At 48.0% G+C, this 16,711-nt stretch overlaps 2 protein-coding genes across 12 annotated transcripts in view; both read left to right on the forward strand.

Moving 5' to 3' along the window:
* Positions 1-16,711, forward strand: part of TMEM164 (transmembrane protein 164) — a 193,319-nt gene that overhangs the window by 159,139 nt on the left and 17,469 nt on the right. For 9 of the 11 annotated variants that reach the window (XM_008975536.5, XM_008975533.6, XM_055106140.2 and 6 more), the window contains 2 exons: positions 9,013-9,113; positions 10,839-15,449. In XM_008975536.5, coding sequence (XP_008973784.1) covers positions 9,013-9,113; positions 10,839-11,045 — 308 coding nt within the window. In that variant the 3' untranslated portion in view covers positions 11,046-15,449. Of the gene's footprint in view, positions 1-9,012; positions 9,114-10,838; positions 15,450-16,711 lie in introns of those variants that run through there. The other 2 variants (XM_034950033.3, XM_057301048.2) reach the window with 1 other exon arrangement.
* Positions 13,591-14,861, forward strand: LOC103786705 (uncharacterized). The gene has a single exon (XM_055106141.2). It carries the CDS (start codon positions 13,591-13,593, stop codon positions 14,050-14,052), a length of 462 nt encoding a protein of 153 aa, XP_054962116.1. The 3' UTR covers positions 14,053-14,861.

Consider the following 16,711-nt stretch of genomic DNA (forward strand, 5'->3'; position numbering starts at 1 on the left):
CCAGTCAGCCCCAACTAGGCTCCTCGAGGGTGAAGCATGGCCTGGGTAGACTCTCCAGCCTCTTAGGATGGGAGGTTGACAAGATGGACCTTCCCTGTGAACACTTAACCCAGGACATCCTCCACTTCCAAGTACAGTAAACAGAATAGAGGATAGGTTTTTTTGGTCAAATGCCTGGATGAGGGGAAACCTGACTTGAGCCTACACTCAGTGGCTAAGAATGGGGAATCAAATATTCACGATCATCTTGGGGTTGTGCCATGCTGAGATATCTTTTAGGCAGCCACAGCTTACAAAGGCTAAAAATGGAGGTATCTCATTTAAAGAGTACCAAAGATGGGAATACATTGTTGTCAGGAACCAAACTTGTCATTCTCTTCCCTATCCCCAAACCTGTACCTTCTCTGATGTTCCCCATCCTTTTCAGTGATACCATCACCTATTTGTTATCCAGGCCAAAAATCTAAAGCCAATCATTGGTCTATATTCCTATCCCTGCCCCCATCCAATCAGTGACCACATCCTATTAATTTGACCTTCTGATCATTTCTCAAATTTATTTCCACTACTCCAACTTTAGTTCAGGTCAGATCATCCCTGACTTCGTTTATTGCAACAGCCACCTAACTGGTTTCCCAGCCTCTAGCCTCACCCTGTTTTGTCCTCAGGGCACATAGGATGAGGCCTGAGAATTGGCCATTGGATTTAGCAATGAAAAAGTCATTTGTGACCTTAATGGGAGCTGTTTTGATGGAGGGAGGGAAGCCTGATAAGAGTGAGTTTAAGAGAGAACAGTAAGAGAGAGGAATTCTAGGTAGGGAGTATACCAGTGCTGTCCAATAAAAACATGTGAGGCACATATGTAATCTCAAATGTTCCAGTAGTCGCATTAAAAGCAGGTAAGAGAAACGGGTGACATTAATTTTAATAATAGATCTTACTTAACCCAGTATATCCAGTATTTTATCATTCCAATATAATCAATATAAAAATTATTACCAGGATATTTTCCTGGATTTCCTTTGAAATCCAGTGCACATTTTATAATAACAGCACATCTCAAGTTCAAACTAACCACATTTCAAGTGCCCACCAGCTGCATGTGACTAGTAACTACCATATTGGACAGCACCGGCATAGACAATTATTTCAAGGAATTTAGCTATAAAGGGGAGCAGAGGAGTGAGGTAGTGGCCAGATGGGGAAGTGAGGTCAAGTGTTGACTTGTTGGTTTTAGAACGGGAGCTATTAAAGTACTTTCCGTTTATACACTAATGGACTTAATCCAGTAGAGAGGAAGAAATTGTTGACATAAGATGACGAAACAGTGACTGGAGTGATGCTGTTGAGTAGGGGAGAGGGGATGGAATCTGGATGCAAGTGCAAATGCTGGCCTTGGCTAGGACACAGGGCAGTTCATCTGTGGTGACAGGGAGCAGGGGAGTGAAGGAAGACCATACTGGGCACTGATGCAGATAGATGGGTAAATGTGATTGTGGAAGCTTATGGAAGTTTTTGTCTGATTCTTTTTTTTCTCTGTGAAGTGGGAAGCAAGGTTAATATCTGAGAGTGAAAATGGGATAGAAGTATTAAAGATTCGAGAAGAGAGAAAATATTAATTTGTGGCCTAGGAGCGTGACAGAGTGAATGGACTGGGGAAATACAGTATGATTGCCTGGCAACGTGAAAGATGCACTTTGAGGTTTGTGATCACGAATTTGAAGTGAGAACAGTCAGCGCTGTTGTTTTTCTCTAGTACATTCAGCTGTGAGGGACAAGCAAGGCAGAGGAGGAGCTTTGGATTCAACCAGGGCTGGGTTTTTTTTTCCAGCTGAGTATCATTCCATAATGAGAGGAAAAATGGAGTCAAAGGCGTATGCAAGGGATAATTAGAATCATGGGCCATGGAATTTAAGGACAGAAAAGGGAGCCATGAGGGACAGTAAAAAGATGGTAGGACCAATGGATCACAGACTCCAGTGGGGTCAAAGAAGTATTGGGGTCATGGTTATCGGGAGTGAGCTGGAAAGGTAGAAGTGGTGGTTGAAGTGGGAATGCTTGACTTGGAGATTAGGGAGGGGCTACAGATATACATAATTATAAGGTCTCAGGCACGACCATGATAATGAGTGGCTGAGATGTGGTAGAGAGCAGGGTCATTGAGAACAAGAGGCCAAGGAACTGACAGACCAGGATGCTGGAAGGTTCATCTAGATGCATGTTGAAATTAACGAGAAATCTGATGAGTGGTAGTGAGCCAGGTACTAAAGGAATGAGGGCCATGACCCATATGTCTGTAGATGACTGTGAAAGGGAAGGATAGCGGGTGGTACAGTATGGTAGTGGTAGGATTTTAGTGAGAAGGGAGGGCCACTCGTCTAGGACTACAATGAAAAGAAAGAAGTTATTCACTCTACCTACATGGGCCAAAGGAGAAAAATCAGTCACTACTTTAGAGGGCCACAGATGAAGCAGGCAAGGAGAGGTAGGTTGGGTAACAACAAAAGGGTGAAGGGAACATTCAGAGAAGAGATTGAGAACATAGGAATTGAGCTAATGATTTATCTGTGATTGTTGCCTATCCTGTTCCCTTTTCCTGGAATTTCCTTCCTTACCTTGTACACATAGAGAACTCTTCTTCATCTTTCCTCATCCAGCTCTTGCATTGCTACTTTCCTGAAACGGCTATTGCAAAGATTACTAACTAGTGATCGGCATGTTGCCAAACCCAGTGGAAGTGCTTGCCTTTACTGTACCCCTATAGAGAAGTGTGTTCCCAGTGGAATTTTCTGTGGTGATGGGAATACTCTATCTCTGCACTGTCCAATATGGTGGCCACCAGGCACATGTGACTGCTGAGTATATGAAATGTGGCTGATGTGACTGAGGAACCAAAGTTTTAATGCTGCTTAATTTTAATTCATTTAAATGTAATTAGCCACATGTGGCAAGTGGCTACCTTATTTATTGGTTGGTGCAAGTAATAGAGCACTTAACATTATTGATCCTTTCCTTCTTGAAACTTGATGTTCTTTTGACTTCCAGCACACCTCTCTCCTAGCTTTACGATTGCCTCTTTAATTTTGTCTTCAATCTTGACTTCTCATGGATCTTTCTCCTTCTGCTAGCCACTTAACTGTTGCTATTTTCCAGGCTTCCTCCTTGAGCCTTTTATCACATTTTGTGGACTCTTTCTCATTGATCTTATCCATACCCCAAGTCCTGTTTCCAGGCCATCTCCCTCTCCTGAGCACTAGACCTGGACATAACAGCCTATTGGAGACATCTGCTGGTGTAGTGGATAGGCATTCAGTGCTGGCATGCTCCAACCTGAGCTCATCTCTTCCCTAAATTACCTCCTCTCAGTTACTGAAGCCATAGACCTGGAAGTTAGTCTAGATGTCTCCTTCCTGTCTGACAAATTGCCAAGTCCTCTATGCCACTGCAGTACCATTTGAACTTGTCATCAGTCTTGTCCCTCTCCAGTCCATTGTCCACATTGCTGCTAGAGCAGTCTAGGTAGCTGAAACATAACTTTGACCTTTTTATTCTCCTTGTTAAAACCTTTTAGTGGCTTCTCATTGTATATAAGATAAAGGCCAAGTTCCCAGCATGGCAAACAAGGCTCTTCATGACCCAGCCTCACCTGCATGTTTTTCCAGCTTCATCTCCTGACATGTGTCCCTTCTCACAAAGTTCTCTCCTTTCCAGTAACGCAGAACTCCTTCTAATTGCACACAAACAGCATGCTGTTTCATGTCTCCACAGCTTTTCTCAGGCTATAACCTCTCCTTCCTTCAAGGCCCTACCCTAACCCCTTCTGGTTCTGCAAAGCTCACCTCAACTGTCATCTTCTCCAGCTACTTTTCCTCAGTGTCCCTGTTACTTAATGCACTTACCTAACTACACCATTGCATTATTCACTTGTAAACGCAGGTAGTTCCCAAGAGTGGGGACCACCATCTTTGCCTCCTTCTTTCCACTGTCTGGCATGGAGTCTTTACTCCCAATGTGGACTCTGTAGATGTTGAGTGAATGGGTACCATGAATAAGTGAGTGAGTTGAAGGAAGCAGGAAGAAGATTAGAGAGTGGGATGTCACACTGCCCAGTCTCATCTCCTTAGTATAAGTCCTTCATGGGTGGGATTATAGGATGAGAAAAGGGGCCCCTGGGAGGCCTGTGGGGATCAGTCTTGGCTGCTGCTGGTGCAACTGACTTCTTTCCCAGGACTCATAAAACTTGCTTCTGGCAGAAATTGATTTTAGAAAAAGCTATTATCTAGGTTTTCCCCTACCTTTACAGCTGACATGCTTCTCTCTTCCTGGGATATAAGATGCTAGCAAAAAATGTCACATTTTTTCTTAAAGGAGAAAAAGGGTTTGTATGTTTAATTTTTTGAAAGTGCTTAAGTTTCTGTTTTCTTTTAGAAGAAAACTGGTTTTTCACTGGGATTTTCCCAAGGGCCACATGCAGGTATACAGAAAAGAGAATGATATGTGTTTGCATACAATTTGCATATATCTGTGTAGACTGGATCATCTATTCTCAGAGTACTTTCTTTTTTTATTTTTTCAAAAAAATTGAATACTTGATCAACTTTTCAATGAAAAGAATCAGTAACAGTGAAAGGCAATGGAAGCCATAGTGGAAGTCCTCCTTCATAGAGAAGATCACCTCTTTAGAAGATGCCCCATCATCTTCTAGTCTTTTATAAGATTTTGGATGGTTGTGGTCGCCATGATAAAAAATAGCAGCAGCCATCTGCATGCCAGGATAGCTGTCGTATATACTTTTATCTCTCTTTTTCCACTCACCAGCCCTTAGAGGTAGATGTTACCCTCAGCCCACCAGCAGGAAAACAGGCTTAGAGGGGCAGCACAATTTGCCCAAGGTCACTCCTATGGGTAGTGGCAGAGCCATGATTCAAACCCAAGGCTACATGGCCCCAAGGCCTTTGTTTTTAAACTACTAAGCTGTATTTTCTGCCATTTGTATACTGCCTGGTGTTTTGTCTTTTGTCCTTGCCATTGCCAGCCATAGACAGATACATAGTTTGGCTGTCATTTGAATGGTAGTGGACTCTGTTGCACAATGTTGAGGTACCATAGTTTATGTAACTATCTCCCCACTTGGTTTGTTTCCAGTTTCTCAGTATTATAGATAGCGCAGGTGTAAATATCTTTGCGCAAATTAGGGTGGTTTGTTGGAGTTTTTAGGTATTTGATGGTGGTCCACAAAGTAGTATTTTTGAGGCAAAGAGTTATAATTTTATGATTCTCCAGAAAGTCTATACCATTCATTCACCCAAGCAGTGATTACTTTTGGAGTGCCCACTGTGTACCAGGTGCTGGACGTGAAGAGGTAATTCAGAAACAGCCCCTCTCTCAGAGAACTAACAGTCTGGTATGGGATGGATGATGCAGCACAGAATGAATGCTACTAAAGTGGGGGTTTGGGCAAGGGGCAGTGAGAGCACTGAGAAACAGTGTCCCCTGGTAGTATCTCTGAGTGTTCCTTTCCCTCTGCAGCATGGGGCAAGACGGGAGGAGCATGATAACAGGGCTGGCTGCAGAGCTGCCTCCTGGCTGAGGACACCCCCCACCAACACCCACGGGCTTTCCTGCCACCGCCTGTTGGCTCAGTCACTGCTGCCCATCTGCCACTAGGGGGCGCCGAGCAGAGAGGATGGAGGGAGGGGGCACCCGGGACAACAGGACTGGGGGCTCCAGCAGTGGGAGGAGTGGCAGCCTAAGCCCTTGTCTGTCCTCCAGGCCTCCTCTTCCCCTGTATGCCCGCTGCAGCCAGGGTGACAACACGGTGCCCAGTCCACACTCATTCAGCAGACAGGAATGTGTGCATGCCTTAAGGGCATAGCTCTGTGCATTTTCACGCACCAAGCACTGTGCTAGATGCTAGGAATGCAGAAGTGGCCTGACATGGTCCTTGACCCTGAGATGCACTTGGTCTAGAGGGTTGGACAGACAAGGGAAGAGACAATCCAACTTGTGTGCTGGAGGCCTTCACAAGTGGCAACAGGAGCGTTGAGCTCCCTAGTGAGTCCCCTGGCAGTGCGTGAGAGTTCATTTCTCCAGTGCTCCACTCTTATGACTTTGGCTGTGACATTGCCCATCTTCTAGCCTGGAATTTCTCCATCTATAAAATGGAGGGAATGATATCTATGTCTGCAAGGGCCTTCTGACTCAGATGTGCCATGAGCCTAAAGCAAGCCTGAGCTTCTTCCACAGAAGAGCCCCCAGCCCTGGTCCCCACTTTAGTCACTGAAGAAAGTCTCCTTTCTCTTCTCGCCCACATGCTCTCCTTACATGGTTTTCCTTGGCATTCTGCCTCTGGCCTTTTCCTTCTCTCTTTCTACGTATGTTCCCATGACTTCAGTTACCACTGTGTGCTGATGACACCTACATCTCCATGCTCGCCCCCATCCTCTCCACTGAGTTTGTGACTCATATAACAATGAAAATAATCAGCATTTGCTAAATCCCAGATACAATACTGTAATTACGGTATATTATCTCATCTCATCTCTCCAACAACATTGTGAATTAGGCAGTGCCACCCCATTTTATAGGTGAGTAGAACCGAGTTCAAGAGATGCTGAGACTTTCCCAAGGCCCCAAAGTTGATAAGTGATGGGGCCAGGATTTGCAAACCTCTACCTGTTGAGCTCCACTGCCCATGCTCTTATCCATCACACTATATGTCCTAGAGTACAGGCAGCCGCCAAAGACCCATTTCCACTTGGATATTCCACATACACCTCAATTTCATGTCTAAACTTGGCCTCATCATTTCCCTTCTGTCCCAATCTGCCTTTTCCTCTCTTCTCCATGGCAATAAATGGCACCATCAACCCAGTGATACCCCAGCCAGAACACTGGGAGTTTTCCAAGATCCTTCCTCTCCCTTACCAACCCCCATCTCCCCAACAATCTTCTCCAATCTTCTTCCACATCATGGTGATTTTCCCCCCACTCTCCTCCAGCCTCACTGCTGTTGCCTTCCAAGGCCATTCATCCTGTTCTCTTTTTGGGCTCCTGTAGCAATCTTCTTACCAGCCTCCCTGCTTCGACTCTGTCTGCTTGAGTCCATCCCCTGCACACCAGCCAGGGTGATCCTTTGCAGACACACGTGATCACCTCACCTTACTGCTTCAAAACTTCTGCTTTCTGTGACTCTACAGCAGAGCTCAAAGCTGGCCACCCATGGGCTGAAATCCATTCAGAAGACATGTTTTGCTTGGTCCAAAATGTTCTTAAAACATTTTGAATTAGTTGCCAACATTGGAAAATCAGGAAATTTCACATAAAAGTTCATATATATTGGCTTCTCTTGCAAAAGTGAAAAAAACTGGTAACTCTGGGTGCACATCCCTTCAGGGCAATGATTGGATGGAGCTGAGTGGTGGTTGCCCTCTTTAGAACGGGTGTGGGCTTTTCAGTTTGACAGTCTCCAGCATCCCCTAGTGTCTCTTAGGCCCTGGTCGCACCCCTGCTTCCAATTATCTGCCTGAGAGTTGGGGCATTTGAGTTCATGACCCTGGTGCATGGGATGAAGCCCAAAGCCCTCAGCATGGCTTCTAGTGTCCTATGTGTCGCAGCCTGGAGCAGACCAGCCCTGCGAACCTCTGAGGCTAGTACCTGCTAACTGCCCCATTACACTCTCCCCTGTGGCCCCATGGAACCCTTATCCATAGTTCTCTGAATTGCCCCACTCTTGTCTGTCTCCATGCAAGCTTGTGCTTTGGAATTCCTAGGCCCCTCCTTAAGTCCTATTTGTCCTTCTGGGCTTTGCACCAGTACTTGCTGTACCAAGAAGCATTCCTTGTGCCCCTGGCTGAGTTTTGTTTTCCCATAACAGGTGGCGCAGACCTCAGTCATCCCACCAGCTACCCTGTGTTGTAGTTGTTGACTGTGAGTCTGCAGTTGCAGGGAACCTGCCTTCTTTATCTTCCTGTCCTCAAAGCTTTGCACAGGACTTGGAATACACAAGGTGCCTCATAACTGTTGAATGAATGGATGAATCAGTGAAAGACTGATTTGGGAAAATAATAGTCTAGGATATGATGTCAACCCTAATTGCTTGGGGTGGGGGTTCCAGGTCCCTTTCATTCTTCAGCATTCCCCACTCTGAGTTCCCACTCAGAGTGATACCCACAACATCCTATAAACCATGCCCCCATTCTCCAAGATGTGGAATATATCGAGGCCTACTGGGATGATACTTTTTAGCAATGATAGAGGGAAAATATATCATTTTTGGTATCCCTGGGGGAGAGTTGGCACATTCTTCAGTTATTTGAATAATAATTAAGATAATGCCAGCATTTAACACTCACTGAGCACTTACATTGTACCAGACCCTGAACTAAGAGCTCTCAGTATATTGTTTCATTTATTCCTTCAACACTAAGAAGTAGGTAGTACTATTGTCCCCATTTTACAGGCAAGTAAACTGAGATACAAGGATTTTAAACAACTTTTCACATGGCCCGTAAGCAGTAGAGTCAAGATTTGAACTCAAATCTAACTTCATAGTTAACATTCTCAACCACTACACCATACTTCCTCAATGACATTTCTCTTTAGAAACACGAGGAAATAAATGTGGGAATGAAGGGTATACAATTATGTGTACAGTAAGATTGCAAATACTAATTTAGAAAAGAAAGAAAAGAAAATCCTGAGGCAGAGAAAATGACCAAAGAGACAAACTCATGTGAAAATTTTCTTTAATGAATACATACCACTTTTATGATTAAAAAAAGAGTCCTCTCTTTGTAGTGACCCTAGAAATAAGTGGCAGGACAGAGGGCAGGAAGGGGCTGGGTTGAGTACCCAGCTAATCAGTGGGGCTGTCTTTTGAGTAGTTGCCAGTGATCAGTAAAAGGAACAGTCATCAGGCAGCAGCTGTGACCTCAGTACTTGCACCCTCATGGTACAAAGGTGAAGTGGGTCACTATTCCTGCCATCTCACCATCTCCCCTCTTCCTCCAGGTGCTTACACTCCAGAGCCCCTCAGCAGTTTCCGGTGGGCTCTTCTCTCAACTGGCCTCATGTTCTTTTATCACTTCAGCGTCTTGCAGATCCTCGGCCTGGTAAGTTTGGTTACATCCCCTTCTATCCCCTCTGTTTGCAGTTCTCCATAAATCTTGATAATCCTGGTTGGTGCTGGCGTATCACTTTGTTTTGAAAATGCAAGATGCTAAAGGCCAGGATGTCAGATTGTTGTGTCTGGATTGCTGATTTATGATCTACAGCCTTGGCCTCTCCAAAGAGTTTTCTGAGTCTTTCAGTAATGACTGTTTCTTTCATCCCTGGGGAGGCAAGGATGCCTTTCACTCATGGCCACTTGGGTCGGAAACAATGAGCTGCAACTGGAAAGTGGTTTGTTGTGGACCCCGTGGGGAGGCAGGACCCTAACCCTGCCCCTTGGCCTGGGGGAGTCTTCTGACCTTGGGTCCATCCTGGGCCCATTCATAGGCCCTGAAGGCTGCACTCTTCCCTGAGCTTCATGGCCAGTGAAGTGTGGTGTTGGGGAAATCCTGTGGCATTCTGGGGTGTTTAGAACTTCCTGGAGTCATGAAGAATGGTTGGATGGTTGGACTCAGTAGCTGAGTTATCCAGAGCCCAAAATTGCTGAGTGTAACAGTGTATATCAGTGGCAAAATGAGTAGGAAGAGCTCAGGACTGGGGCTGGGGGTCAGGAGACCCAAGTTCAAGTCCTGGCTCTGCCACTGCTCTGAATGAGTCACCTCACCCTTGAGGGCAGAGAGTTCTCCACCTCTCTTTGACATGGTATAAAAGCCCCAACTTCCCTGAGAGGTGGTGAGGACTTGTCTTTAATGTGAACAGGCTTGAAGGGCTTTGGAAGGCAGGTGCTGCGACCGTCCCTGGGGCAGGTGTCGCATGTCTGGTTTTGTGTGCAAGTGGCAGTAATGTAGCATTAGCCATGTGGAGCCTCGCGTGACCTAGCATGACTAGGGCGTGTAACTGATGTCCCCAACACCTTTGTAGAAGCAGTCACTTTCTCTTCCTCATTCTGGTGTATGGCTCTGCTCTGGTTTGCTGGGGGCTTAGTCTGAGCTCCTTGCCAACAGTGTGAATGCTTCCCGCGCTCTCAGGAGGAAGCCGTACAAAGTTCACACCCTTACCACTTGCTGCTCTCCACTGGGACCCAGATTCCAGAGGCATCAGTGTGCTCATGTCACCCTACATACCATGCTCAGGCAACGCCTCCTACAAGGAGGGCAACCCTCACCCCATTCCTCACCATAAACCCCCATCCATCTTTCATGAGTCCATTCAGGTACCACTTCTGTCATGAAATCTTCTCTGAGGACTCAGCCCCCATATTGTATGCTCCTCAGACCTCCTCATAGTGTATAAAGCTGGGTGAGCCCTGTCTGGTTTGGGGTCAGATGTAGTAAACCTTTGACCACCCCCACTTGATTGATTGCAGTTACGTGGAGGCAGGGCCCACGCTGTGGGCTGTACTTTTAGCCCGTAACACCTCTCCGGGGTCTAGGCACATAGTAGTTGCTCAGGAATGGCAACAAGTTCTGGGCCCAAACAGAAGGCAAGACCGTGAGCAAAACTGAATAGCTTTTCCACTAGACGGCCCTCCCCCATCACCTCCAGAGGCCTCTAGCCTTGACTCACTCAGAAAACCGAGGGGAGAGAAGAAATCCCTTTATAAACAGGTGGGGATTGGTCAATCCCTCCTTGTCTAGTCCCCCATTAGGTAGAGATGGCTGAACTGGCAGAAGCCAGAGAAAGCCTAAGGATGGTGAACGCTCACTCTACCTCCCTTGTCCCTGCAGGTCACCGAAGTGAATTTGAACAACATGCTGTGTCCGGCCATCTCAGACCCATTCTACGGCCCCTGGTATCGCATCTGGGCCTCGGGACACCAGACTCTCATGACCATGACCCACGGGAAGCTGGTCATCCTGTTCTCATACATGGCTGGGCCCTTGTGTAAATATCTGCTGGATTTGCTCCGGCTTCCAGCCAAGAAAATAGACTGAAGGTGCTTATTTTTTTTTTTTTTTTTCCTCCCTGAGGAAGCAAGTCGTGACTTGACTTGGAGAACACCCAGTTCTTGATGAAATCATGGGAGAGGGCAGTAGGATGTTTGGTGTATTTCTTTTTCCTCCTTTCTGTCCCTTTCTTCTACCACTCTTCCTTCCCCAGCTCTTCCCCCTACGATGTCTCCTTGAGCCTGGGGTGTAGTGCTGGGCGCTGGATTTTCCTCCTTCCCTTTGGCTCTCTCTCTGCTCCTAGTGGCCTTACATGGGGAGATTGCAGTGAGCGGCTCTTTCACTCTGCTTGTCGGTGCTTTAACAACAGCTGGTTGAGGAGAAAGGGAACAACAAGTAGTAGTTCTTTTGGCATCGAAGCAATGAGATTGGGTTGTGTTTCATTTCTCCACTGCCAGGGACCTCCAGGCTTATGCTGGCGTCCCATTTAGTCTCCAGCACAGCCCTTACCACGGGGGACTGAGGCCTTGTTTCTATACCAGCGGCAAGTCCAGAGCCGAGGGATTTCACAGCTCATGGTCAAGACAGAACCAGCCAGATTCTGGTCACTGGTGTCCCATGACTCAAAGTAAGCAGCCAACCAGCCACTCCCTCCAGGATGCTGCCTGGGGTGGGAGGTGAGAGCACCACCCAGCCCAAGGGCTAGATTCCATTGAGAGGGTTGGAGATCTATTGCAATGACAAATCCAAAGTGAAGAGGGTCAAGATATATACAGTACTAGGCCAGACCCTGTGTAAGTTCTGCCTGTGAGAGTTGAGAACTGATGCATATCCCAATCAGAAGTGAGCACAGAAAACTGTGATTTGAATCATACACTCTGTTTTAGGAAAATGTTGATAATAGATACCATTTTAATCTTGAGTGCCCCTTAAATGTGTTCCCTCTCCCTTTCCCTCTCCCCCCACCCCTCCCCCTCCCCCCTCCCTCCCTCTTTCCCTCTCTCAGGCAGCTTCAGGGAAGAATGAGCTGGAATTGGCTGGTTGGTTGGTTTTTGAGTTTGGAGAATCCTCGCATCAGGGCCCATTTCTGGAAGATTCTGTAGATCTGTTTCTTGGTTTTACAGGGAATGTCAGCATCCCGGGGTTGCGCAGCTATAGCTCTTGCCAGTGTTGTTTCCCTAGGGCCAGATTTCTTCAGTGTATCCACACTCAGTGCTGAATTGTTTAATGTGGGGGACATCACGTCCTCCTCATCCTGTCTACCCCCAAATCCCATGTCTAGGTTGAAAGGGGGCTGCCAAAGAATTAAGTCCTCATGGGTGGAGGTTCAGGTGCTCCACAAGGAGGAGCTTTTGTTGAAGGACTTCAGCTCAGTTATGCACGGACCTCAAGCAGGCAGGAAGTGGCTGGGCATTGCTGACTCCGCATTGACTCCCACTAGGAACAGATTTGCTTAAGAACAGAAAAGCTCATTTGGTGACTTTGTCTGATGAGCCTCCCTTCCCCTGTCCCACTCTAGGCAACACAGTTGACCTAGACCAGTTCCAGTATTTCCAGTTTGACCGTGTTTGACCTACACTGAGCTTCGGTGCCTCAGTGGTCATAATTTTAGCAAGTGGACCTATAGGAAACAACCCTGGGAGGGACCGTCCTTCTGCAGAGGCCTGCGGGCATTGAGGCTATCAATCCCCAGGGCTTGGGGAGCAGGAGGGGAGGGCACCAAGTGCTCTTACTCTCCTGAGCTCCTTTTGATGCGTAAGCTTTGTTTTTGGCCCTCTTTGAAGGCAGGGCCGAACTTTTCTTAGTGCCTCACCTTAGGGTGGCCCTCCAGGGGAGGTGCTCCTTGAATGGCTGGATTGGCCCTGCCCACCGTCAAACTGCTACATGTAGGAATAGCTGATGAGGAAATACACAAGGCCTCAGTGCCCCTTGGCCTCTTTACAAAAGGAGAAGTTGGAAGGGGATTGTGGGAGGAGCCCCTGGGGGCCTGGTCTGTCCTCCACCAGAACTTGGAGTTGCTGCCAGCAGAGGATCTGTGCCTCAGCTGAAGACTAGCTCCGGAATGTCATAGGGGTGTGACTGTGTAGGCCTTCTCCTCCTCCTCGTTTCTGTGGCATGGCACAGGTTGCCTGGTTGCTCGAGCCTTCCCCATGTTGACATCCTCCACAAGCTTGCCTTTGCTCTGTCTACAGCTTAGTACCCCATTCTGGAGGGCACTTTCTGGTGCTTGGAAGGAGAGAAGAAAGCAAAAGCCACATGCCTGGCATGGCCAAGCCAGAGACAGATCCACCTGTCAGAGGAAGGAAGGAAGAAGTAAAGGGGGCATGCAGGGCTTTTGGGGGCCAGATTGGCTCAGAAACATGTAGGTCAAAAGAATAGAGGGGGCCCAGTCTATAGGCTTCACAAGGAGCCATGGCCTGTATTTGGGGCATTGGGGAGCATAAGGCATCTGAACTGGTCCAGATCTCACTCTTATCTTGGGCCAAGCCAACGTGGAGAGAAGCAACCCAACCAGACTCTTGGCAGCCTGCCTTACAGGGTAGCCCGCCTTACAGGGTAGCCCTCCTTATAGGGTAGCCCTCATATCTGCCCTATGCCGGCCCTCTACTGCCCCAGCTTTGGTACAGGAGTGAGGGAGAAGCTGGAGCTTGCACACCCAGTGGCCAGTGGGGCTGTCTTCCCAGCTCCTCCTCAGGGCTTTCCTGTCAGTGCCAAGCCAGTTCCCCAGCCAGGTTTCCGTGTGCCATTTGCCAGCGTGTGGGAGCTCTGCGCGTGTGTGAGGGTGTTTGTAGAAGAGGGCAGTTTCCTTTCAAATGGCCTTAGGAAGGGAAAAGAGTACTCCCTCCAGCCCCTAGGTAGCCTTGGCCAGGGATGTGGGCCAAGAACAGTCTGTGGAGCTGGCCAACTTGTGGCATCCACTCCAAATAGCAGAGACCCAGTCACGCCTGCTTCTGGTCCTCCCTGCCCTCAGTATTTGGTTTTGTACACCAAAGATGATCTGGCCCATCTTCCTCCCAGAGGCACAACAGTAACATGTTCCTCTGCCAGCCTGTGAAGGCATGCAGGGTTCTGAAGCCACAGACTCAGTCTCCCCAAGTCAGCAATCTCTTTTTCTCTCTCTCCTCAAACTTCATCGCATTCATAGAAGCTGCTTGCAGGGTCGCCGGGCTAACCAGGGTGATCGGCGAACTTTACCGTACAGTACCTCAGTCTAGCTGTCAGATCATCCCTTTTGCTGTAGCCTCTGTTGAGGTTTTTATATTTGTGATCATTGGTAATTCAGTGTCCTATGAAGTGGGCACAGCTCCCCACAGAGAGCAAGTTGTCAGCAGGTCTCTGTGCACCGGTATTGGGGCAGGGCAGTGCCCTGGGGGTAAGCTAGGTGGCTCAGGGAGTGGCAGAAGGGCCATTTTTCCTGCCTCCCTCTGCCAAAAAGACTTCCTTGGATTTGTAGATGTTGACCCAGAGTCATCTGTCCCCTCCTGAAGAGGATTTTCTTACTGGTTTCTACTGAAGAGGAGGTAGGGGAGGAGGAAAAAAGGACCATGTGTGATGCTGTTAGACAAGACACTGACGCTGATTATGGAGGGTCTCCTGCAGGCCCTTGTGGGCTCCTTGGCAAGGCCCCAGGCTGGGAAGGAGCTCCCCCCACTGCCCATCCTGCCCGCTTTGTGGTGGGTAGAGTCAGTGACAGGGAGGCAGCCCTCCTTTTGTGTATATAGAGTGAGCTGATTTGGGCTCAGGAAAACCTAGTCGCTTGTTGCTCTCGTCTGTGACATTTTTGTACACTGGTTTGCTACTCATGGCAAGAAACAGACAAAGCCCCATGAAAAATAAAACAAAACAAAAGTCATTTCAAACAAAGCTGTTGTTTTGAAAACTCTTGCTTTCTTTTGGTGTCCATTTTGTGTTCTATTTTAAAGAATCTTTCATTTATATTGGTGTTATTGTAGTGAAGAGAATGTGATAGGCTGATCTGTAATGGTTTCTGTCAGGAGCTTAGCAAATGCCTCTGCCCCTCTTCCCCTACCCCTGTCCTTCCTCAGTTCCCAGCTGGGATTGCTATGCACTGGGCAGACCCGTCACTGTCTCCCCTGAACCCCCACACAGTGGCTTCCCTTAGAACCAGTCTTTGTACTCTCCCTAAACAGCAGCAGGCTTAGGATTTTTGTCAGGCTGGTTCTTGCGTGCTCTGTGCCCCCACCAGTTTGCTCACCTCTTGGGGCATTTTGTAATGTGTTTTCTCTGTCTTGTAAAACCTTTTGATTGTACCGAAATGGTATCTGCAGTCGCCTTTGGAAATAAATGGTCATTAATTTGTGTACTTAGCATTCTGAATTTTAGTCTCAGGTGTTTCTGTTGTTGAAGATCCTTGAATGAAAAGGAACCCTCACCATGGGGCTTACTGTTATAATGTTTCTTCATTTACTGTTATTAAAAGATTTATGAGAACCCAGGAGTCCTGGCCTTGCTTCCCAGAACCCTCTCAGAAGGCCCTCTGCTTTGAAAAATAGACAAAAGGGGCCTCTGGCCCTCCGTACTGTGGAAGACCCTCAAAGGACAGCTGGGCTTTCTCAGCACACCTTTGTCCTGGGAGCTGTGTGGCTGGTTGCCCTTGAATTCCCACACATTGCCTACTTCTGCCAGGGACCCAGCAGGCCATTTGCTCTTAGCAGAGGGCTTGTCTGCCGGGCACGTTTGCTGGGCTCTCTGGTACCCAAAGTGCACTGGGCTAGGCTGGAGGACTGAGCTGGAGAAGGCAAACACATTCAGGCCCACTCAACCTAGATTTCCTGAGGGCCAGCTCTGCACCAGCAATTCTCAGCACAGGCCTGCACCCAGCATGGGTCGGACCATGAACAAGATAGCCTTACCCTTTGGAAGCAGACCTGCTTTTCCAAGGCTACCTGCTGAGCAGCCCATGATGACTGTGATTGGCCCTTTTTACACAGGACAGAGGCCCTGTTCAGGCTTTCACCTGGGCTGCTGTTTCTAGAGAGGAGAGGTAGCCAGATAGGGAGGGGTAGCAGAACTGAAAGGCACAGGAAGAAAGGGGGCCAGATATGGCGAAGGGGAAGGGCGCAAAGAGGCTGGTGGGGAGGAGGTGAGGAGAGTTGGTTCGTGTCCTTCCCCCATGTGTTCTTTTTCAGGAAGAGAGCTGAAAAAGACAATGACCTAGGCCATTGCCGTCCCTACCCTGGGCAGTCTTTGTACAGCTAGCCAGACCTGGCAGCCAGTGCAGGTGGATCTCCTCATTTGCCAGTGTTTGGGCACCCAGGCTATGAATGAGGCAGGGTCTTGCAATTGTGGACTAGAAGATTAGCAGCCTAGAAAAGTCACTTATCTTGCTGCCTCAGGTTTTTAATCAGCAAAGTAGTAGCTCCAAGTGCACACCAGGCATGGAGCTAAATCCCTCCCATTACCTCTTAGAATCCCCATCAAAGTACAATTAGCTGACTGGCAATGCTGTCCTTGTACGGTAGGGAGAAAGTGAGAACATGGAGGTTTAGTCATAAATGGAGGAGCTGGAATTGGAAACTAGTTTTGTTAGACCCCAAAGCTCACATGCTCTCCACTCTCCACCAGCTTCCACTGCCTTTCCAGTGTGCTGGCACTGCTGGGTAGACCCTTGCCCAGGGACCCCCGGTCCTTATAGAAGTGGAAAGAGAGCCGGGCAGTGGTGTGGAAGATGAGAGAGAAAGGGGAGGCCCACG

The sequence above is a fragment of the Pan paniscus genome, chromosome X, assembly GCF_029289425.2.
Source record: "Pan paniscus chromosome X, NHGRI_mPanPan1-v2.0_pri, whole genome shotgun sequence".
NCBI lineage: Eukaryota > Metazoa > Chordata > Mammalia > Primates > Hominidae > Pan > Pan paniscus.

Excerpts from the sequence above, each read along its gene's own strand:
- LOC103786705 (XM_055106141.2), top strand. The coding sequence starts at position 13,591 with ATGCCGGCCCTCTACTGCCCCAGCTTTGGTACAGGAGTGAGGGAGAAG.